At 36.5% G+C, this 25,819-nt stretch overlaps 1 protein-coding gene across 7 annotated transcripts in view; it reads right to left on the bottom strand.

Moving 5' to 3' along the window:
- Asph (Aspartyl beta-hydroxylase) overlaps positions 1-25,819 on the bottom strand; it is a 284,141-nt gene that overhangs the window by 131,279 nt on the left and 127,043 nt on the right. For all 7 annotated transcript variants that reach the window (XR_016549637.1, XM_090406732.1, XM_090406733.1 and 4 more), the window contains exon 7: positions 9,357-9,591. Coding sequence is in view for 6 of the 7 variants with exons in the window: in XM_090406732.1 (XP_090262858.1) it covers positions 9,357-9,591 (235 nt within the window). In the remaining variant the exon portion in view is untranslated. The remainder of the gene's footprint in view (positions 1-9,356; positions 9,592-25,819) is intronic.

Genomic DNA, 25,819 nt, shown 5'->3' with positions numbered 1-25,819 from the left:
GAGGGTGTTATGGCTATCGAATTATGACATTTTTCATTATATGGAAGGTGGGCATCCATGGAAGCCAAGTGTCTGCACAGTTAAGAAAGGGATATGGGCTCGATTTTTCCCTCATAGAGCAAGCAGTGAGTGGAACAGTTTACCTGTTGAGGTGGTGAGTGCATCTAGTTTAAATGAGTTAAAGAGAAAGTATGATTTCTGCCGTGGTTGATGTACTGCCTCCCTCAATGAGTCCTTGCATTCTGGGAGGTCTCAGATAATGATGATAATAATAACAACTAGTATGTCTAGGAAGGGGAGACATTTGTTCTATAGAAAAAAGAAACCAACAATTGTGAAATGTATTTTTTGATACTGGTTAAATGCACTATAAATGTAGCTAATATGTCTAGGCCATTAGGCTAAATAGCAAACACTTCATCTGCATAGTGTAGCCAGACTGTTTGTTAATGAGTAGTGGTATAGTTTTTTTTAATTAATTAATTAAATTTTATTTTAAATATTTATCCCATACACAGGAGGTAGAAGAAACTATAGCATGACAGCCATGTGTGTGTGTGAAGTGCAGGTGAGGATTGAGAAGAAGAACTCTATTGATATTTTTCTCAAAGAGTAATAGGTTGTTGTTGCTGAGAAACACATTGAGGATGGGTATTCTAGAGGACAGAGATAAATGGAATAAATGCAAAGGAGAAGCAGGTCTGATGTGTTTGTAGTTGTATTGAAAATAGATGCTCAACAGCTTCTGCTCATTTTAATAGGCCCAACAGAAAGTGAAAACCAACAAAAAGAATGATGGCTGCCAGTTCAATGGAGAAGTGACTATGGAAATACCTGTAAAAAAGACAGAGCTGAAACAGTGCATGTGTGAGATGGAGGTTTAAATGAGCATGTGAGGGTCAATCATTTATGAGCCAAAATGCTTTCCTCTGGACAGCATGGAGAATTTTTTGGGAAGTTTTAGATGCACCACCCAAACATGTGAACAGTACCCTAAGGATGGTAAATTTGGAATAAGCATAGAATTAGGCTAGGTAGATGATGAGTGGCAGTAGCATCTTAAACAGGAAAGAATGACTAGTTTTTAAAAGCTAAAGAAACTATTGAAGTAATGTGTTTATGCCAGGAGAGACTGGAGGTCAGGTCAGTTTCAGTCCAAGCAAAGAAATCTGATTCTGTTTGATGATTTCTGTATTACTGATGGGAAGGGTAGGCGAGCTGCAATTCCTTTTGTGAGTGAAAATGAAAGACTGTATTTTGGTGACACTGAAGGATGTCTGAGTACTACACAGTTTGTCAAAAGAGTAGGATGAATGGGGTGTACTATCAGTAAAGCTGTGGATAGGATTAGTGGTGATTGAGAATATGTCATTTATGTCTAAGAGAAAGAAGATAGTTGTAGAACAACCCTCAAGGCAGTCTGCACTGGCAGAGAAGCACAAAAAAGAAGGTTCCATCCACAATAAACATGCAGTGAATGACAGAAAGAAAGCTGGCTATACAAGTGCATGGGATGGTGGGTTGACTGAAGGAAGACAATTTTCTGAGGAGGACTTGACACCAAACATGATCAAAACCCCTGGTGTCAAAAGCAACAGCACATTTCTCCAAACCTTTCCATGACATCTATCCAATAGTGGGTGACATAAGCTAACAGGTCAGTCAATGGATTTATACTGGCTGAATCCATATTGGTGATCTTTGATTAACTGATGTGTCTCTAGATGGTAGAGAAGTTGACTGTATTATTTTGGAGAGGACTGAGGTGATATGGTGTGCATTTTATGGTATAATAGGAGGTGATCTACTTTGGTCATCTATGTACAAGTTGGAGGAAAAGAGTAGTGCCAGGAGATAGCTTTATCATTAGGTAAACAGTGGTAACAGTGATATCATCTGGATGAGGAAGACATGGAAGCACAGGTGAGAAGAGAGCTTGATTTGCCAGAAATTCTTTATGGACATTGGCTGGGGGAAAGAGGAGAACCTAATGCAGTCCCATCGAGAGGTGTAAGAATGCTACAGCATTGGGGAAGTCACCAAGGGTGCAAGTGATAGGATATTTTACAAGTTGCTGAAATTGTCACATTGGAAAAAAAACACGTAGATACAAATTTGTTGAGTAAGCCAGTAACTGAGCAATTAAAGAAACCAATAAATTTTATAAACTTGGTTTTAATCCTTTTTTTCCCAAGTAAGCTAAGTTTATGCCTGAAGTATTTTCAAGTCTGTTCTGCATTACTTCTACCTTAGTATCACCACCTCTGGGTCTGGCTCCCACTGACGAGACCTCACTAAAGGTCGAAACCGGTCTGGGTAGTGACCCTTTCCATAATACACAGCATTATACATGTCTGTAAGGAGATGTGCTTTGTATTATGGGATACATAGGCAAGTGATCAGAGCTTATGCCACCTTTATCACGAGTTGCCTCAGATCTGAAAATACTTCAGGCACAAACTTAGCTTACTTGCTTGTTTGCTTACTTGGGAAGAAAAGGATTAAAACCATTTATAAAATTTCTTGGTATCTTTAACATATTTTACACCTGGTATCTTTAAAATATTTTATATATATATATATATATATATATTTATGACTGTAAATTTGCATGTGGTCATGGACCTGGTTTGTCTGTTCTGAGGGAGGAAAAACCAGAGTTTCTGGGTGAAAAAACCCTCTACCTCTGTATGAGACCGGCTACTCATCTTTAGTCGAAAGAGGCCAGATAAAGATTCCTCACATGACAGACAGAAATCAAACCCAGGTTTTTCCAACCAAAGGGCTTTCTCTATACTGACTGAACTGTGGAGGCTCTAAGGCAATCAATGAAGGTGACTGACAAGCAGCACTTGCAGAATGATTTGAATAGGCTGGAATTGTGGGCATATGAAAATAACTATCAATTCATGCACTTTAGCATAAAGATGTATCTCCAGGGTATTATATTGGTGGGGTTACGTTAGAAGAAATTAACCAGACTAGGGATTTTGGAGTTTCAGTAGATAGGAAGATGAAGTTCAAGGGAGATACAGCAAAGATTGCAAATACAGCTCACAAGATAACTGCAATGTTGAAATGATCAATGGCAAGAAAGGATAAAGAAGTCACTTTGTATCTTTTGCATCTGGTCTAATGGTTTTGAAGGTAACACAAATACAATGGAGAAAGCAAAGAAGAAAGTTAAAGATGATATCAGGACTGTGGAATGTGTATTATGAGGACAGATTGAGAATTTGCAGACTGCAGACTCTAGCAAACAGGGGAAAGATGGATGATATAATTGAGACTGACAAACTTCTGAAAGGGTTACATAGTATACCACAAAAGTTGATGCGCTCTCTTGTCAGAGCATGATTGGAATGGATTGCCTTTGGATGTTGTGAGTGCATGTAGTGTGAATGAATTGAAGAAATAATATGTCAGCTGAAGTGGATAATATGGGCCTCCCATGATCAGTCCCCGATTCCCTGGAGATTTTTGTTTAATAATAAAGTGATTTGGAGGTTGAAGATGTAATAGAAGCAATGGAAAGGTCACTGCAATAAGAGAGAGAGAGATCTGTTCTTGTCTATTGAACTGAGTGTTACAAAGATAATGGGAGAATTTTTGTTTCTTTTTCTTTTGTTTTTATTTGAGTGTTTTGGAAGCAATTAATGTGTCTAACATTCTCATCACTTCATTAATGGTAAAGAGATCAGTGTTTACAACAGTGGTTGTAGAGGATGATGAAGATTGAGATGTCTGAGCAATGAAAGGTCTGGACAATGGCGAGTACAAATTATCAGAAAAAATTAATAGGGTTTGAGGATAGTGAGAGAAGGTTGTTTATATATGAGAGGAAGAAGTGGGTGATATACAAGGGTGGTCTGAAAAGTTCTTGTCCTAACAATGAAAAAATGAATTCATAATTTCAAAATTATTTTTATTTTACAACATAATCTCCCTTAAGACTAATACATTTATTCCAGCGATGCTTCAGAGGCATTATCCCATCCCTGTAGTAGTTCTCAGTAAGATCTACAGCTGCAATCACCTCTTGATTCGAAGAAAAATGCTGACCAGTGAGGAAGATTTTTAGTTTTGGGAAGACATAGAAGTCAGAGGGAGCCAAATCTGGAGAATAGGGTGGATGTTCCAACAACTGATAGTGCAGATCCCTTAATTTTCTCACTGCCAAAACATCTTTATGGGAGTTGCATTGTACTGATGAAAGATGATTTTTTCTTCTGCAAACTGGGTCTTTTCTCACGAATTTTTTTGTCTAGTCTGTTTAAAAGATCGGAATAATATTTCCCGGTTATTGTTTTACCCTTTTCAAGATAATTAATAAACAAAATGCCTTTAGCATCCCAAAACACTGATGCTATGATCTTTCCTTCTGATGGAACCGACTTTGTCTTCTTTGGCACTGAAAACTGGCTTCTGTCCACTGTTTTGACTGCTGTTTGGATTCTGGAGTGCAATAGTGAATCCAAGTCTCACCTATAACAAATCGACGCATAAAATCAGATTTATTCTTGTTAAAATGCTCCAAGCACTGTTCAGAGATTTTCATGCGAGTGCTTTTTGATCTGCACGGCACCATCTTGCACAAAGCTTTTTAATTTGCAAATCTTCATGCAAAACCTATCCTACACGTTCTTTTGAAATGCCTATAGTCTCAGCAATTTCACGCACTTTGACTCGCCAGTCATCCAATACCATATCGTGCACTTGATCAATGATTTCTGGTGTTGTTACACTTTTTGGACGTCCTTCACATGGATCATCTTTGAGGCTGGTACAACCCACATTTCAACTCAGTAGCCCATTTCTTAATTCATTTCAGAAAATATGGACTTTACAACCATGATATAAATAACTCTTTTAATTTTCCGACGTTTCGATCTTCATATTAAGATCATCATCTGGAGTATATACAAATATACAAAGACAAACTGAGTTACATTATATACAATAAGCTAAAGGAACAATGATTTGATCACCGGTTAATCTACTGGCATGACCTCTAGTGAAGAAAAAGAAAAAAATTACAAATTAAATAATTATTTAGAAACTAAATCAAAACTAAATTATATTTAAGATAGCATGTGAAAATATTCTTTCTTATAGATTGCCTTCTTTCAGTAACAATGATGTCCTATTTTTAACATTACAATTGTTATTTTAGATTTAGGATTCTGGATTATCTACAGTCCTGTTTATAGTTAACTTAGAGAGAAAGGCTCCGTGGGTAGAATATGTGCCTTCCATATGCTTGGGATTTTTAGACCATCATTTTTGTTCAGATTGGGGTGGTTGATAAGAATCTCACATGCTTCCTTAAATTTGTGTTCATACCATGAACACAAATTGTGCACCACAACTGGTGCTTTTCCAGTCAATTCTATGTAAAGCAGTATTTCCCAACGTTTTTTGGATCATGCCCCACCAAAACATCAAAATCTTTGAGCCCCCCCCCCTTGCCGACAATGCTGAGTGTTTTGAGTATATCAGTGATGAGGTGACGAATGCAACATCATTTTCTAAATGACCCCCAAAATATTCAAATTGTTCCCTGTGGGGTGTACGCCCGACATTGAGAAACACTGATGTAAAGTGTTCAGGGAATGGCCAGAAAGGCCATCTTCGCCAGTTATTATATTTAATGTGTTGTTTATGTTCCTTTTGTCTGATAGGAATTGTGTGTGATGGTACACACAATTCCTATCAGACAAAAGTCCTGTTTCCCCTATATATGGTATATTACAGGTGCATTAAATATAGTATACTCCAGGTTGGGCCAGCAGAGGGAGTGGGTCTTTGGATGAGTTGAGTAAGCTCTTTAGTTTTGCAGGAGGTTTAGAGGTGGCTTTGAGGTTGTATTTTTGTAGTATTCTGTTTATTTTATCTGATGGCCCTTTAATGTAAGGAATGGTTATAGTTTTATTGTAGTCTGGTTTATATTTGTTTTTTATTGAGGTCTTGTAGCATATTTTGTTAATGGTGTTATGGCTGTAACCATTTTTTAGAAAAGTATTGCTGATAACTTTAAATTCGTCTTTCAGCACCTGTTCATTGGAGCAGATCTTCAAAGCCCTGTTTTTTAGAGTGTTAATGACACCTAGATTTTGTGTTGGGCAGTGGTAGCAGTTTATGTATATATATATTGGACAGTATGTGTCGGTTTCCGGTAAACAGTGTGAAGGAAGAACACTTGTTACATGTCTTCCTTCTGACTGCGTATGCCGTATTTATTGCACCTGTAATATGCCATATATATAGGGGAAACAGGATGCACATTTCCTATCAGACAAAAGGAACATAAACGACACATTAAATATAACTATGGTGAAGCTGGCCTTTCTGACCATGCCCTGAACACTTTACATAGAATTGACTGGAAAAGTTGATTGGAAAAGGAGCAGTTGTTTACATCACACCAAAACATGGTATGAATGTAAATTTAAGGAAGCCTGTGAGATTCTTATCGACCACTCCAATCTGAACAATAATGATGGTCTAAAAATCCCAAGCATATGGAAGGCACATATTCTACCCACGGAACCTTTCTCTCTAAGAGTTAACTATAAACAGGACTGTAGATAATCCAGAATCTTAAATCTAAAATAACAATTGTAATGTTAAAAATAGGACATCATTGTTACTGAAAGAAGACAATCTATAAGAAAGAATATTTTCACATGTTAATCTTAACAGAATTTAGTTTTGATATAGTTTCTAAATAATTAATTAATCTGTAATTTTTTCTTTTTCTTCACTAGAGGTCATGCCAGTAGATTAACCGGTGATCGAATCATTGTTCCTTTAGCTTATTGTGTATAATGTAACTCAGTTTGTCCTTGTATATTTGTATATACACTCCAGATGATGATCTTAATATGAAGATCGAAACATCGGGAAATTAAGAGTTATTTATAACACAGTTGTAAAGTCCATAATTTCTAAAATGAATGCTGATCACTGTGCAACACTAAAAGAAAGGACCATTTCTTAACTGTTGAGAACGAAGGAGAAAAGTGCCCATGAACTTTTATGAACTTCAAATGAATTTCTTTTGGCATTAAACCTTTTACAAAGAATTTTATAACCACCCGATACTCAATTTTATCCATTTCAAGGAAATAGACAACTGTATAAAACAAACTACTTGATAAAATGACTTGCAATTTAACATGGATGCTTATGACAGATGTACCAACTTAGAAAGGAAAAAAAAAATCTTGCTGATAGTGTTGCACAGTATCAGCAAGATTTTATGACTACTTGCTACTGACTACTTGCAGTGGATTATAACCACTGCAAGTAGTCAGAAAAGTTCTCAAGGCTGAGAACTTTTCTGACTACCTTCATAAAAGCTTTGGAACACCTGCATTAGTAGAGAAATCTGAAAAGAGAACTGGTGAACTAGCTACAAATGGTGGAAGGCTATTGTGTAAATATGTTAATTAATTAAATATTAATTACAGATCTCACTTAGAATATTGCATCCTCAGCATATTAAAAGTACAAGAACTTAAAACCAAGAAAACATGAAACATAGAGCAACAAGTTATCACTTAAATCTGTAAATATGCATGTATGCTTGGTTTAAAATAACGCATCTTGAAACATGTGGGAGGAGATATTTATTCCAATGAAAATCACAATTCACAAACTTTGAGAAAGGTTAGACTACTGTTAACTGAGGTTTCGCTAATGTAATAAGGCCTCAGCACTTTCTTGAATAAACTTACATATTTTTATAAATACTTCTATGTAGAAATTTAGAAAATCATGAATACCATGGTGATGATGAACAGCCTATTTTTCTACTCACTGCAGGATAGGTGCCTCTCCCACTGCAGGAGGTTTGGGTCTACTACTTCCATGGTGACCCAGTACATATTAAAAAACTGGGTCACCATGGGAGTAGTAGTCAATTGGGAAAGTATATCTATACTTGGGTGAATGAATGTATGAAGGTGGAAAACAATCAGAAACATCCATGCCTATGCAGGATTCGAACCCACTGCCTCTTGGCTGGAGAGCAGATACGCTAACCACTCGGCCAACCATGAATAACGTGACTGATGTCAATTCTATGTTGGGATAATCCAGATTTATGAGGCTTGATCATTTGAATATAACATAATGGAAGGCTTAGGTGTTGATTATTTGCAGAGTGCTTTGTGCTTCAAAGGAAGAAAATAAATTAATAACTTATTGAGTTTGCTTCTCTCATGTTCTTAACACTATGAAGCACTGATATAGACATTTGAATACAACTTTTGATGTGCAGAAATAAGTTTTTTTCAACTGTTCTGTCTGCTTGTATGAAGAGGATAAGCTACTATAGGAGATGTGATATATACCAGGTAGCAGTAAAGGTATGAGCATATCTTCAGGAGGGGTTGGAGCTAATAGGGTTTTGAAATTTGTAGTAAGCTGCAGCACATCATAAAAATCTCTAACATGTTTAGAAGTGCCCTTTATATACAGAATCAGAATTCTGTCTTCATTTGGAGGATGAAGAAAAAGTCAATATGAGTTATTTTTGGATTATAACCACTGCCAGCCTGGTTGACCTAGTGGTAAGCAAATCTCTCAAAGCAAAAAGGTGCAGATTCAAATCCCATTACTGGCATGGATGTTTGTGATTATCTGCAACTGGGAGATGAATTTCACTGCCTAATGTGAGATTACTGCCCTGGAATGGCTTGAAAAAAAGTTCCATGTTTGGTTTCCAGATTATGTAAAAAATAAATAAAAAATACATATATATAAATTAATAAAAATAGAAAAAACATCCTTAATCCACCCATGGTCCTAATTATAGGTTTGCAAAAAATATATAAAATAAAATAAATATTATAGGTCTATAAAAATCTGTATAGAAAATAAAACTAACAAAAACAACTGAGGAAAGAAATTTCCTTGATAGGTTTGATTTCTTATTGGACAGCGTTGTAAAGAGTAAATTTTGTAAGTGCAACACTGGAGATTTAACTATTCCATATTTTTTGAGATGGATGATAAATAGAAGACTAATATATACAGAGAAAGCTAGTTTATGGTAGACTGAAGTCAAGAGAGGGTTATCTTTTTCATGTGTTTAGCAAACATCTATAAAAATTAATGTCCCTTGTGATTTTTTTCCTCTAGAGTAAACATAGGCTAGAGAAGACAATCGATATTTTCATAGAAAGGATTATAACTCTTGATGTGTATGCATGTGTTTCCAGATGCCAAAAATGTCCTTCATATAATGGAGAGCTGTTTTTGGATAATGACTGGGTAAATCAACACTTAGTATATTTAAGATAACCTACATAACAATGAAAGCATTGGTTAAATTACTAATAGTAACTCACCTCTGAATCTCATTCTTTCTACTGCTTTATTTCCAGCCTTCAAAATTAATTTTTCAGGAACATTTTTTAATTCGATTAAGCTTTTGTACGTTGCTATACCTTTCTCTAAGAGAGTATTACTACGTTGAAGTTCTGCCAATTTATCCAAAGCTGTAGCCTTGCCAAACCAACCTCGAGGACTGTTTGGATGGTGTTGTAGTAAAGTTTCATACTTTGTTAATGCCTTCTCAGGAGACTTTAGGGAAAACATACAGGCAAAGCAAAATGTTTTAAAGGGAGATGACAATGGACAATGTGTTATAAGAGTATATAAAACAGGAACAAACTATACATTAAATTATGACATGCATTGACATATATATTCCACAAAATCAGAACAATCCATTGCAACATTCCCTGTTATTTCATGCATGGTACCATTAATGTCATTTATACAAAAAATATCTGATAAATTTTGTGCTGATATTACAACACCTATTTGACTATGTATTCAACACATAAAAATAATCAAACAAACTGAATGGTCATGGCTTGTCCCAGCCTTCACAATGAGTGACTTAAAATTTCAAACTGAAATTAATTATGCAGGTGGTCTGCAAAACTGACAAATGTTGGAAATAGTGAATCATACACACACACATTTCATTCAATTAGTTTACATATAAATTTACATTAACTCCAAAATATCAAAAAAAAAAAAAAAAATTAATATATTACAAAGGAGGGAAAAGGCAAAAAACTATACAAATAAACAGCACTTAATATATGAAATTACATTTCCAGGTTCATATTTTAAAGTCAACTAAAGCAGTTTAAAAAAAGTAGATATGTTTTCATACTGCATATATTACCACTCACTCTTACATAAGTAACACAATATTCTTTAATAGCGCATAATATAGTATTTACAAAAATAATTTCGAGTTGTTTTGCTATAAAAATAGCACAACTGTTAGTAAAGCTAAATCACATGAGTAAGCAGGAATATATCAATATTTTCATGCATCAAATGTTAATAGCCAATTACTCTTGCAATTAGTTTCTTTTACCTACTGAGCAAAATATTAAGCTTTAAACAATCCCCAAAAAAGCTAGATGACTGTCAGTGTTACAGAAATTTTACTTATAGAATAAAAGGATGACAGAAAAAAAAATTAAATATGTTATATTTATAAAGTTATATTTTTATGATAGTTAGCAAAGCATTATATATATATATATATATATATGTTATCTGAAAGGAGTATATTTAATTCTACAGAAATGTTATAGATGCATTTAGATGAAGGAAAAGTTAAAAATGCCAGAAGTAGAATTCGTCCTCATCGGGATCCTGAAAAGTATAGATCAAATAAACAACCAATTAAATTTTACCACCAATTAAAATTTATAATTCACTGTTAAAACTTAACTGCTACATAATGAAAGTAAAATTTTAATTTAAAATCGGAATCACTTTAACATGAAAGTAGCTTCAGAGCAGCTGCAGTTGAAACTAGAGCTGCTGGCTGAAGAGCAAGCACCACTAGGCCAACAAGGCTGGCAACTCTGAAATACGAGGAGGTACCCAAATATTCATTCATTCATCTTCAAGGCCCACCTTTCCTAACTGGGTTGGGGGGGGGGGGGGGGAGGTAGCAGCTGCAAGAGGAACTTCCAATAGTCATGATTCTCCACCACCAAGCTCAGGTGTTCTGGTGGGACTCCAAAACGTGTCCACCCAAGGTTTTGGATATAATCTATCCAGCGAGTCCTTGGCCTTCCACCCTCTGGCTTGGCAGGGGGCCTGCTGGGAGAGCCTCTCTTGTGGCATTCTGACCAGGTGCCCGTACCAATGTAACTGTGATCTCTCAACATGGAGAAGCAACGGCTGCGTATCGATGGTTTCCCAAATTGCAGAGTTCTGACTCTGTCTAGTCTTGTCAGTCCTGCAACCCCTCAAAGGAACCTCATTTCAGCCAGCCGCTTAGATTTATGACTGCATTCTTTCGGTCATTGCCCAACTCACATGACCATAGGTGAGGATGGGGACATAGACTGTATTAAAGACAGCCAGCTTTGACTTCTGGTTTAACTCCCGCTTCAATACTATTGAACGGGGCAAAGCTCCCGCAATATTGCGCTTGCTGAGCCAATCCGAGAATCTAGCTCTTCGTCCCACTTTCCATAACTCGTGAATATGGACATCCATTCCAATGCACTTCTCCACTTACATGTAGAGTGCACTGGGATGGATGTCTTGAGACCACAAATGTTTCAGTTTTGGCCACACTGATCTTCATTCTGGCTTCTGCACAAACAGCTACAAACCTATCCAGGGTCCGCTGGAGGTCATCTGTGGAAGAGCTAAGCAGAACTAGGTCATCTGCAAAAAGCAGACATCCGATGCTACATCTTCCAATTCTGACACACTCACTGCCTCGGCTGTGCCTATCAATCCAGTCCATAAATGTTATGAAAAGGAGGGGTGACAGAACACACCCTTGGAGGAGGCCAACAGAGACTGTGAAAGGTTCAGACTTTATGCTGTTTACCCTGACACAAAACTCCGAGCATTCATACAGGGACTTGATGGCAGCTAATAGTTAGCCATCCACTCCATACTCCTGTACTACTTGCCAAAGCTTATCCCAAGCAACTCGATCATATTATTATTATTTGTCACTTCCAGGGAGTCCAAAGACTCATCGAGGGAGTGCATCTACAACTCTGCTTCCACCACTCACAATCCACCAATTGACCACCACAGGTACACCAATGCCATCTACCGCCACCACTATTTTTTCCACAGACAATTCCATGTCCACGGCAGGATTTGAATCCGCAACCTCTTGACTAGAGAACGGACACGTTAACCACTCAGCCAGCCAGGCTGGCATATGCCTTCTCCAAGTCCATAAAACATGTGTAGACAGTCTTGCCATATTCCCAAGATTTCTCAAAGACTTGCTTTAAAGTGAAGATTTGGTTAGTTGTGCTTCTACCAGGATGAAAGCTACATTGTTCTACCTGGAACTCTGACTCAACTATGCTCCTGCACCTAGCATATACTTTCCCAGGCAGGCTGAGCAGAGAGATGCCACGATAGTTGCTGCAATCTCTCTGGTCTTGAAGACTGGTATTATTATGGCTGTCTGCCATTGCTTTGGTGCTCGCCCAGATATCCAAGAAGCCTGACACACTCAAGTCAGCCAGAGAACCCTGTCTCGATTTAAGGTTTTTAGCCAAATATAACCGGAATTACTATTATTATTATTTTTAAATTATTGAAGTTTACAATACCATATTTTAGTCTCCTTCAAAGTACTCTCCATGTGAGTCAATGCACTTTTCTCAACATTTTTTCCACTGCTAGAAACAATTTCTGGAACTGTTCAACTGGAATACCGTTTGTGGCCTCCAGCAACACTTCATTCACATCAACGAATTTCTCCCCTTTCATGAGTTTCTTTATCCGTGGAAATAAAAAAAAAGTCACATGAAGAAAGAATGAGTGAGTACAGAGGGTGGGGAACAACCATCATGTTGGTGGTAGTTCCCCACAAATTTTATAAAACACATATTTCATTTGCAAATCTTCTGTTAAAATTCACTGGCATGAACTCCATGACAAATTTATCTCTTCAATGGTCTTCTGACGATCTTCATTGATTGCCTGGCAAACCTTTTTGATACTTTTATCCTTTCTGCTTGTCAAAAGTCGGCCAGATTGTGGTTGGTCTTCAACTGATGTGTCCCCATTTTTGAAATGGGAAAACCACTCATAAATCTGTGTTTTACCTAAAGTGTCATCCTTAAAGGCTTGCCAAAGCATACAGTAATTTCAGCTGCAGTTTTTAGCCAAAAGAAAACAAAATTTCACACACACTCTCTGTTTCTTGTGGTCAGCTATCACAAACTCACCAAACTTGCTTGTAAGCACTAACAAAAAAGCATCCACAACAACGAACCAGCTCACACAGGATGATGCCAGTTGCCAGACTAGTGCGGAAAACTGCATGTTCATCATGCCTGGTGATATCATCCGTATTTAGAAAATGTGCACATGCCAAGTTCAGGTTCTGGTTATTTTTGGTTACCCCTTCATATACAGATATCAGAATTCTGCTCCCTCCCCACTAACTTAGGATTCATTAAAAATATGTTTGATGCTCAAATATCACGAGAGAGAGACAACGTGCAAATGACTGTACTAATGTGACCAATGTTTTCCTTGATAGAGAAATATAACATAATTCAATTTTGGCCAGTGAGCAATTAATATTTTGTTTGAGGGCATATACTATACTTCTATCTTACCCAAGCTATCATGTATAACACCATGGGTACTAAATCACTATAAAGGAAAATGAAAACAACAACTTAGAATATTAATTATATTAATAGTGTTTTAGAGGAGTAGCATGGGAATTTCCCAGAAATTATACTTAACTTAGAATACATTATATATAAAACGTTCATGTGAATTTATAAACTGCCAAACAAGATTTATAAATATATGTTTCACCTTTTCTTTATTAATATGGCTTTATAAAAGTATTTATAAATAATTTTAACTTTGTTAAGTGACATAACTTTATTTAATGTGCAAATCACTAAGATTCTGTATATAACAAAATTACATGTGTTGTGCTGTATCATAAGCACATTATGGGCCAGTTTGACACTAGTGTTTTTTATTTTTTAATATATAAAGATAAAGAAAATGTAAAAAAATAATCCTCATGACTCGTGGAAAGGAAATTTCAGATACACATTAGTGCACACTCTTCTGTGATAATCATTGGGGATGGTGCAAATGCCTGCATTATATATATATATATATATATATATATATAGGAGGCATTCTTGCATTGAAGCCAAGCACCAAGCTGCTATTCTCAGTGAAACAGGCATTATGTATACATAATGCCTATTTCATAATGCATAATGTTACATCGCCGAAGTGAAGCCTATTGGCTCTTTATTTAAGTAAATTATGTATACTTCTATCATAAATGTGTCCATTACTGAGTTAGGTAAAGGCTCCACTTTACCAGCAATGGGCTGTCAGTTAAAACCTGACATGAGGAACTTTCATTTCCTTTATCAACTTGTGTTAAAATACCACTCATACCACTGTCTGAATGAGCATGAAAAATCACATCTGGTTTCTACTATAGAGTTCTTTATTCCTTAACTGAATTAGTTCACCCAGGGTACTAATATGGTACAAGTTCACAACCTTTTGTGGATGGAAAATTATATAAAAAAAGTATATGTACACATAGCATTGTCGCATCTCATCCTCCATGACGTATGAGGCTGAATGGTCTGTTATGGTTAAGTAACTGGTGTGCTGACTTTGTGTTTTCTGGGAACGTAAAAAACCTTCACTTCCATACTGACATTGGCCATGGAGGTAGCCAGCTATTGATTGAAAACTCAATCTATAAGACAAACCTGCATCATTTGATTTTGAAGATCTTTAAATAATATTTTTTTTTATACAGTAGTGCACAAAATCTACACATCCTAATGAAATTGATAATGTTCTATATCTGATATAGTATATACATTATTTAAAGTCCCTCCCCCCAGAAATATAATGAATCACTTGGCATATTTGAAAAAAACTGCATATATTCCACAGCCTTGTACCAAAATTACTTCAACAATTTTAAAACATGCTTGGAAATGTACTGCTAATTATTTATTATATATCATTCACTTGCCTCATATTTTCAACATATCACAGAATAGACATAGCTAGACTACAAATTAATAATCACTCACTAATAATTTGTAGTCTAAAATTCACAAATATCCATGCAGCATGGATGTTCATGAATTATTTTAGAGAGAGAGAGGAAGGTTTAGAACTATAGATGAAAGACCAGATAGCAGTTTAAAAAATTAAAAATATAATAATTAAAAAGAACAATAAAGCTATTTACTTAATATATGCAAAACTAAAGCAACTTTTTTGATACTCTACATTTCTAGCAATTAAGGAAACAAAAATGTTAGAAAACATCTTTGAACTAAAGCACAGTACAAACGCTATGAATGAGTAGTTAAAAAACAAGGAACATTAAATACCTTAGACTACGTAATAGCATGCAAAGCAGTAGCAGTAATAAAAGTTCTTCTCTGAGCAATCATAATAAAGCAGACAAATAGCAGTAGATATTTAATTAATAGTCAACAATAATACCAAAGCCCATTTGTTAAACCGTTTTAAAGCCTTAGCTTAGTAATGCTTAGCTTTTATTAAATATATCAGCAATTATTATTTAGTAGTTACATAAAACAAGCAAGTGCACATGTCTGTAGCACACTAAATCAGTAGTGCACCTGACCTGGTGCAAACAACACTGACATTTTCCTATCATTACTTAGCTGTGACTATCAACTCCTTACCACAAAATTTCCCTTCTTCAAATTTAGTAACAGTTAAACATAAGAAAAATAAAGCGTTAAAAATAAATAAATAAATAAAATTAACATTTGATATAGTCATCCAAAAATAACTACCTGAATCATATTATTTTTTGCAACTGATGCTAAGAGCACATACCTAAATTCTTATGAATATCAGTTTTTCTCACTACTAATAATCATCTCTGTCAGGATTATAATTCCATTACTGAAGTCAAGCTTTCTCTAAGCAGCTATGTAATCTTCCATCTTACTTACTTTCCAATTGATTGAAATCAGTAATCCATCAGAGTATATATATTTAATATATGCTTAATATAATTAATTCTCCAGATGCGAGATTACAGTTCACTCTCTTACTATGGCAAACACCATTATAACCAATTCAGTCACTAAAATTATTAAAAGTACTGACCAAACTTCCACAGCCACAATGCTGCTGTAAAGGAAATTTACTATAACAATGCAGAAGCAAATTTTTTTTTTTTTAGTTTCTTTTAATGAATAATTTTAACTGCTAAAGTTTTAAGTTGATTAATCCTGCCAAAACTACTCAAAAGGGAAAGAAATTTATTTGGCAAAGAAAAAAGTTGTTTCTGCAGTTTACTATGAACCTTCTCGGCATTAAAATTTTAGTACAATATCTTAATTGGTATGAAGGACAAGTTTAATACAATTAGAAGTCATTTAAACTTTTTTTATATATATTTCATGGATTGCAGTATTCAGTAATCACGTGAAACACAATTCATAGCTATGAATATCACTAAGCAGTCACTAATCAATTTGAACAGAGTAACTGACAGCCTGGTTAACTGATTGCATAGCATCTCTGTTTAATAGCATACAGACTATGGGTTTGATCACTGTTGCATGGATGTTTGTCATATATTTCAGTGTAGATGACCTTCATGATTTGCATCAGCTAGTGTGAAACAACACGAGCTGATGCAATAATCATGGATTATATGACACCTAAAATAAAATGTACATTTTGTTTCTAGTGCAAGATTACCAGCTTATCTAACCCTTAGTCTCATGTGGTATAGGTTTGCAAACTTTGAAAATGGTGAAAATGTTGTATACATGTCTTTGTATGTGTGTGTTTCAATGCCGTCATGTGCCCATTTCCGTTAGATGCGCTGTCATGTAGGTTGCATAAGCAACTACAAAATTTGTGTCAATTTGACCGTATGATTGCATTTTTATCAACGTATGAAAGTTTTAAGAGTGCATAGCACATCAGCTCTCATCTCAATTGGTCCAATGCAATTAATTGCAGGATAACTTCGAATACTTTAATTTATTAATTAATTGTAGCCAAATCTGTGTAGAGTGAGGGAAATGTGTTTATTTTAAGATATATTAGAAAATAATAATGAAGGAGAAATGCCATATTTGATTGGTATATTTAAATTACTCAAAAGGGTAAATATAATAGTAAATTTGGAAGAGAAGGACAAGGCTTACCTCCTTCGACTACAATCATACAATCCGCAAAAGCTCTGGCAGAAAACAGGACATTCAGTAGATGTCAAGACTGCTTCCCATTGTAAATGTGGACAAAAAAGTTATAAATTATTGATAGCAAATCATATATTAAAAACTCGTCTATATTAGTATCCTAAACACATCAGTTCACACTTCACGCACGCAAAACAGATGAAACTCAGAAAACAAAAACAGCAACTCTTGACATATGACAATGGAAAAAAAAACTTAGTATCCCCCCCCCCCCCTCAAGACATTACTTTTCAACTTTCCAGAAACTATGCATAAATCGGATCTGCCAATCATACTGCTCTCACATCTGGGATGGAACCTCTCTAGATCAGTCAGTATCAGTGATATTCTTTGGTTGGATGGAAAGACCTGGAAAGCTTCAATCCCACCTAAAGCGCAAAAAATCATTAATAGAGGCTTTTCAACTGAAGTTGAAATGTTGGTCTCATATGGAAGTGGAAGGATTTTCTCCCCCACAATTAACAGACATGATACACCAACCTCACAGCCTTAGCTGCTTCAGCGATAATCCCAAACAACATTTAGGGCGGTGCACCATAAATCTCCTTAATTCTTGATGTTGTTCAAACGAGGACAAACAGAAATCAACTTGGTCATGGACTTGCCCAGTAACTGTCCTCACAGACAAAGTTTCTGCACTGTACCTTTTCTAAAGATGCCTCCATCGGTGCTGTTCTGCAGAGTAGCCCATAAGCATTTAATTGGATTTATTTAAATGACTCCACAGCATACTAGCGTGCTTATTATCTATTCCATATTAAATTCACCATCTTTACAAAAAATAGTGTCTAACAGAATTATGTTCTATAGGTTCTACAGATACCAAGAATGCAGATGCAGCTGAGTACCAGATGCACCTACTTTCTTATCTTTATCTTTCTTATCTAGACTGTTTATTTGTTGCTGATTTTTGTACCAAATTGTTCACAGCAATTATTTAATTTGGCTAACTCTTGAAGTCTAGCAAACTTATTAAAAAAGAAAGATTTAAGATTAGTGGAGATTGAGAGTTGTAGAGTAGGTGCCCTTCCTCGATGAGTCTTTGGAAACCCTGGATGTGTTACGTAATGATAATAATATCACTTTACCTAATGATGTGCCCATATATAAATAACACTGGACACAACATAACTGCTGATTTGAATTATGTGTAGGTTACATATAGTCTCTGCACAAGGTTTTCCATTAATACTATACAGATTAGTGTTTCAAACAGTCTTTGCTTGGTACCTTATATGCTTTTTTTTTTTTTTTTTTTTTGAGATAAACAAAACTTAAATTATCAGTATCACATTATTGTGATTTTGTAACTACTGTCATAAGGCAAAAATGCGATCCTGCATACATTCAGATTATTTCTCACCAATTTTTCTTAGCTATTTCCCAAGTATTGCTGCATAAATCTTTCCTGGAACAATGAGAAACTGAAACTGTCATGATCAATGTTATTCCCCTGTTTTATATAGAAACTGATATGATGAAAGCTCCATTCCAACCATCTAGGATTTCATTTTTGTTACCAAAGTTTCAAAATTACATGCAAAATTGCATTCCATTTCAAGTTTCTGATGGCTTTAAAAAAAAAAATAAAAATAGTTTTCTGTCATTTATCTCATTTAATAATTTTCAAAGTAATTCTTCTTACATGCAGTGTTGGTGGAAGCCTCTTAGTTCATGCTCTCCACGTGTAATTATTTAACAAGGAAGCCAGCATCTTCTTTACTTGAGGATACAGGAGTTAAGTGGTTTCTGTAGGTCAGACACCAAGATTACACCAGACCAAACCTGTTGGTAACATTTTAGGAGGATTCCTGATCAACTAAGAATAATTATTCTGGTGCCTATTCTGTCAGGTTGTGTCTGGAGAGCATCCAAGTATAGCATCAGTGCCCGGCTATGCTTGGAATGGAGTCCTGGAACTTCCTATGTGGAGGTTGCAACCACAAGTTTGTTACCCCTGCTGCATGCCCCTATTCTATAAATTTTCCTAATATATCCCACTCACAACTATGAAAGTCAAAATAAAAAATTATAGCTACTGTTCAACAAAACCACAAAAATAATAAAAATGTATCAAAATTTTCAAATAAACAACAAAAATACACCCCCCCCAAAAAAAAATCAACAATGCAAAATTCAAAGTAAAAAAAAAAAAACAAGTGACAACTGACTTTATCAGCATCCATCATTTCTAACATCACCATCACTTTAGGGACATTCAAAACTGATATATATTATTCAGAACCTTAACTGGCATCCTCTGCAACCAAATCTCATCTAAAATTTCCCTATGAAATCATGCATGCTTTTGTAAGAAGGAAAAAAGACCTGTGCATTTGTCAGGTCTGATATTCCATGCCAAAAGGTTATCAGACCCAGAATCTCATTTACATGACCTGCTCTGGCTTAAGATTTTCTTACCATACTTTGCTGCCTTTTGGCTGCTTCTATAGCTCTCGAACTCTGATGACTTTATTGACCTATTTGACTAGCTTTCTGTGAAAGTTAATCACAATCTAATTACTGTAAGAGTGAAAAAATATCCCTTAGAGATTTCAGTGTCCATAATTCAGAGTAACTTCAATTCTCCAACTTCACACACCAAGCTGGATAAGAAGCTGAACTGTTTGCTGTCAGTAATGATTTAACACAAATCGTTCCCCAAACCACCAGAATTCCAGATAATCCTTGTCATTTATGACTTGCTTTTATGACTGAAGGGAGCTAATAAAGGGTTATCGATGGTCAACATATAGCCTCTCGCAGTCAAGTCATCTCCACCCTCGAGTGGCATAGCCTGTTTCCACAAACGAGACTCTGGCAAACATTGCTGCTGAAAAAGTATATCTTCCGTAGTTGGAGGAAATGCCAATTAGACCTCTAGGTGGTAGGTCTTTCATCACCTGGTGAAATAACACTACCCTGCTTATTAGAGACCCGAAGTGGCTGCAGTCGTGTTTGGCTGCTAGAGTAAGAGCTCTAGTTTCTGTCCCCCACCCCACTCTTCCAACATGCAGTGAGAGTGATTCTCTGAATGACACCAATCTCAATGTAGGGGGGGGGGAATCTCCCACATTCGAGAATACAGCAGTAAAATGGTTGCACGGGCTGGCTGCTGGTTGGTAGATAGGACCAAACCAGTTAATAATGAATCTGGAGGCTTCCAGATCAGCTAGCATCAAATCCTGCAACCACGTTTGCCAGTTTGTGACTGGAGGGAGACCAAATACTGTGGCTGTTGAGGCCACGTATGGACAGGAGACTGAGTCCCCTCTGTGTGGGCAGTATTGCAAGTCTGTCACCTCTCACTGCATGCCCCACTTACTCTTTATCTTTTCCTCACCAAAGACAGCAGACCACAACCCAAACAAATGGACTTTATTGCAAATCCCAAAATCCCACAAAAAATAGTTACCCCCCACCCACAAAAAACAACAACAAAAAAAAATCCAACCAAAAAAATCATTAAAAAAAAAACAGAAATCCAACCAACCAACACTAATTCTTATCAAAACAAAGTTTTCACATCCTCTTCACCAACATCCATGGCCAAAACAGCAATATAAACAATGTGCACCACCATCTAGTCAAGTAAACTGGAACTACTATTACTATCCGAGTCCCAACTGGCCACCTCAAATGCCCAAACTACATATTACACAGCTCTTTCTGCCACAAGGGTCATTTGTCAGAATCGACATGCCATGCCAGAGACTGCAAATCCTTGAATCACTCCCACTGTTTGATCTGCTTTTGCTCAAAATTTTTCTACCAAATCAATCTGCCCTTTTTATATGCCCCCTCTATCACTCTCCAAACTCTATCAACCACTCTAACCTCTTCAACTCTCTCTCTAAAACTTAACTTTCTGCAGTCGAAATATCCCAATAGTGAGATCATCCTTCCTGAGGACTTCAATGTCCACAACTCATGTTGGCTTCCTTTCTCCAGTTTTACCGATCAAGCAACCAGGGATGCTGAGATGTTTGCCATTAGCAATGACCTATTTCAGATCATCAATCTTCTTAGCAGAATACCTGACGATCCCCTCCAATTTGCCAACACATTTGATCTCTTCCTAACAAGCTTCCCTTCCAGATATACATTAGTTGTTGGTTTTCCTCTTGGTAACTCGGACCATAACCTCATATAAGTCTCTTTTGCCATAGAGCAACAGTTACACACCAATTCGCAGTCTTAAATCCTTTGACACTACAAGGATGCCAACTTGGGAGACCTCCACAACTTTTATTCCTCCTTCCCATGGTCCAACTACTGCTTCAGTTCTGATCCAAACACCTGCTCAGACCAAATAACAGAAATCATCTTCACAGGAATGAAGGCTTTCATCCGTAATTTCACTCCAAATTCTCAGCAACCATCCAAGCCTTGGTTCTCAAAAAGTGTGCCGATGCAGTAAAAGAAAAAAACTGCTGTTTAAGTTAGACTTTGAAAGGGCTAAATGCTGCAAACTCGTTTCCTGCCCAAATGGCAGTTGCTCCTTCTGGTCCCTTGACAAGGCATTGGGTGCAACTTCTGCCCGCCCAGGTTGTCGCCACTCTCACATCCAGATGGTACTGTAGTTATCTCACCTAAAGAAAAGGTCAACTCTTCTCAAAATCACTCTTCTCTTCCAATTCCTGCATTCATGATCTAGGCAAAGTGTCTCCCCCCACTCCATCAAGAAATGACCCCTTTATATCTAAGATTGTCTTCTGACAACATGGAAGGGACACAAGTTCTGCCCTTATGTTTCCATCTCATTTTCTCACATCCTGATGGTGCAGATGGTAAGATCTCTTAAAGATAAAGTAGACCTCTTAATGTTAGTCTTTTCCACCAAATCTTCATGAACTATTCACAGTATGCTCCTTTAATCTTTCATCAGAAAAATATGCCATAACCTTGATAAGTCTCTTAGCCCTAATGCTATTCCTGCAGCATTACTAAAAGCTTGTACTCCTATACTAACATCTATCTTGTATCACCTCTATAAGATATTATACTCATATGGCATCTATCCAACAGCATGGAAGCAAGCCTTTATCTATCCAGCTACCAAATAAGGGAGAAGATAAATGTCAACCATCAAACTATTGCCCTATTCTTCTGACTTCAACACTTTCATAAAAAAAAAAAAAAATCCACCATTAACAGTCAACTTCTTCATTACTTAGAGAATTATCAGTTACTTGGTGATCACCAATATGGATTCTGTCAATTCTTGGTTTACAGAGGATCTCCTGGCTAACTTTGAATACCTTAGGTCACAAGCCATGAAAAGTTCAGAAGCTGAAGTGACTCTTTTGATATTTAAGCATTTTTAATCGAGTCTGTCACTGTGGTCCTCTTACCAAGATACAGCTGATCACTTATCGCAGGTCATGATAGATGGTTTCCTTTCATCAGATTTTTAATACTGAGTAGTCCAAAGCTCTGTGCTTTTCACCTACACTCCTATATATCAATGACCTGCTCATCGATCCATTTACATCTTTGCAATGACAGCACTCTTTCCATTCCTCTTCTCCATTTATAAAACCTCGTAGTTCTCAGGTGATTCTGGCTTTAAGATCTTTTTTTAACCAATGCCTTAAACACTGTTCTCCTTGCCATTACCAATGGCAAATGTGATCCTGTCTCATCTCACACTTCACTCACCCTCATTTTTGACAACATTCTGCTCATCAACTAAGATCAGGTTTTCTCTTTTTAGGCTGATAACAATACTTCTCTTCTGCTTGGATAGATATGCTATATATATTGGATAGATATCAAATGCACCATTGTAAATCTCAAATCTGCCTGACCTAAGAATACTGTTCTCACATTCAGGGTGGTACACCAAAAACCTCACTCGGAATGCTTGATTGTATTCAAAAGAGCTATATGTTTAATAGATGATCTCTCTCTCTCTCTTTCTCTCGCTGACTCCCTTCATTCCATGGCCATTGCTCTGCTTTCCTTAATTTACACTTTACATAATTAGATGTAAAAACATAAGCAGCTGCTGGTCTGACCCATACATAGTTCAGCTCTAAACTCACTGAACCACTTTCTCATCCTCTCGCTTCATTCTACATATATCTCTTTGTTGGAACAGTCTTCTCCCATAGTATTTTTCCTAATGATTACAAGCCTTGGCTCCTCAAGAAACATATCAACAAATTCCTTTCTTCTATACAAAAAGCAGACAATTATAAAGATCATTTTGGTCTCTAAAGTATGTTTGGACAACTTCTGGATTATTTATCCTTAGCCCATCCACATACCAAATGTGATGCAGATTTATAATCTTTTATGGATGGAATTCACATAAAAAATTAAAATCTTTATTAATATTATTGAACACATGCACACACACAAATTGCTATTCGTAATGGAACTTATTCATTGTTCTGTTATTCATCATTCACTATTACAACTATCAAAAGACCAATTGCTATTTATAGTTTTTTGAAATTTGCTTGCTGCAATAATAGTTTTAGTATAATTGGACCTATGACTATGATTTTTCATTATAATTTGATTCTTAATTGCATGGGGTATATTTCACATATACACTACCAAAACAAATCTAATAGCTTTTTAATATGTTTGGGCCAAAGAATGTTATGTGAGATGTCAGAAGGGTTAGGGTAAACAATTGTTTACCCTTCCTAGACATCTTAGTTACACACCTTCCTAACGGTACACTTTCCTTCACTGTATATAGAAAACCTATGCACACACAGGCAGATACATTCACAAACTCTCAACAATATGGCATTATTAAAACTAACCAAGAGAGCCCACAATCTTTGTTCCAGTGGAACTGCCCTTACAACTGAGCTTGACCACATATTTCCTCTCCAATGGCTACAACAATCACAGCATTAAAAAAAAATCAGGTGTCCCCTCCCCCCCAATTCCCCAGTTTTCTCTTCAGAAAGAGTTTAGAAATGCCATCACCATACCCTACATCTGTGGCACATCGGAAAAAATAGCCAAGATTTTATTAGCAAGTTCGCAGTGGGGCTTACAACCTATACATTTAAGCCCCACTGCGAACTTGCTACCTTATCCATTCTACAAAAGATCAGCATCCTCCTCTCTCAGTGCCTGGAGTTTATATAAAGTACCCTGTTCCTGCAAGCTGGCATACTTTGGACAGACAGGCAGATCAGCAACCATCTGCCTGGAGGAACACAAGTCATGCATCTGCAACCACGGCTATGGTCAGTCAGGCCTGGCTGACCATGTCTTAGATACAACCCACAGGATCTCATGGGAAAAAACCACCATGCTCCACCACAGCAAATTCAAAAAAGAGAGGCTATTTTTAGAATCAGCAACAGCTCTCAGAAATCAACCAAATCTTAATAAATATGGTTACATTAAGCTTCCTAAGATTTGGGAAACACTTATCATCAGAGATTCCACCTTACATTCCAGGCCACCAACAAATGCCCTTAGAGGGCACTCTGCCTAGATAGGACTTTAGTCACCCATGTGGTTGGGCTTAGTATTGTGTGGTATTTGTGTAGATGCTACATTAGTTTTTTTGTAATACCTGAAGATGTCTCAGTGACTGAGACGAAATATAGAAACAAGTGCTATATACAATCCATTAAGCCTCCAACATGATGTCCTCACAGCACTTAGATTTACACACGGGTCTTACTACAGCCAAACAATCAGGACAGCTAATATCAGGATATCCGAACACAAAGACTTCATCCAGTTTCACCAATACAGCCACCCAGGACTTGTGGACCATGCATTAGACACCCACCACAGAATACGCTGGAAGAAAGCCACTTTACTATGCCGTAGCAAATATAAATATGAAAGATTGTTCCTGGAATCAGTTTCAGGTCTAAAAAACTTCCCAAATCTCAACAAATTTGGGTGCATGAGACCGTCCCAAATTAGGGTAGCTTGCATCCTAAGAACATCAGCCCAACAGCCACGACAATCCAATTTAGTGCGCTAGGACCAACGCCAGTTGCCTTCTTCAGCCTCTTTTGCTCGTGGTTAGTGCCTGCATGCACATATCATAGTTTTATGTTCCCGGAAGATGGCAATGTAACATTGCCAAAATATTGGAAGGTATTGATTAAAGTTTTTTAATTAATATTTTAGTATACATTGTCATTTCCTGAAAATTTTAAAGTCATGTGTAACCAACATACAAGAAAGGCAAAGAATATTATGTGAGATGTCAGAGTCAAAATCAATCTTAGATCCAATTTACCCATAATCTAATCACTATCCAGACCAGTTTCGACCTTTACTGAGGTCTCATCAGTGGGAAAACTAGACCCAGAAGTGATACCAAGGTTGAAATACAGCAGAAGTCATATTTCCATATACAAGTTAATTTATAGTATAACCAAGTGGAAAAATTTTCAGCAGTTGAATTATAAATATTGAAAGAGCAACAGAAAACAGCAGCTAAACTTTTCTACCAATAGACTAGAGCAGGATTTCACAAAGTGGGCTCCACAACTGAAATTCTAGGGCTCTGCAAATCTTGT

Source organism: Typopeltis vanoorti, chromosome 17 (assembly GCF_054136105.1).
Source record: "Typopeltis vanoorti isolate ZY-2024b chromosome 17, IOZ_Tvanoo_1.0, whole genome shotgun sequence".
NCBI lineage: Eukaryota > Metazoa > Arthropoda > Arachnida > Uropygi > Thelyphonidae > Typopeltis > Typopeltis vanoorti.
This window is presented reverse-complemented; position numbering and strand designations above follow the sequence as displayed.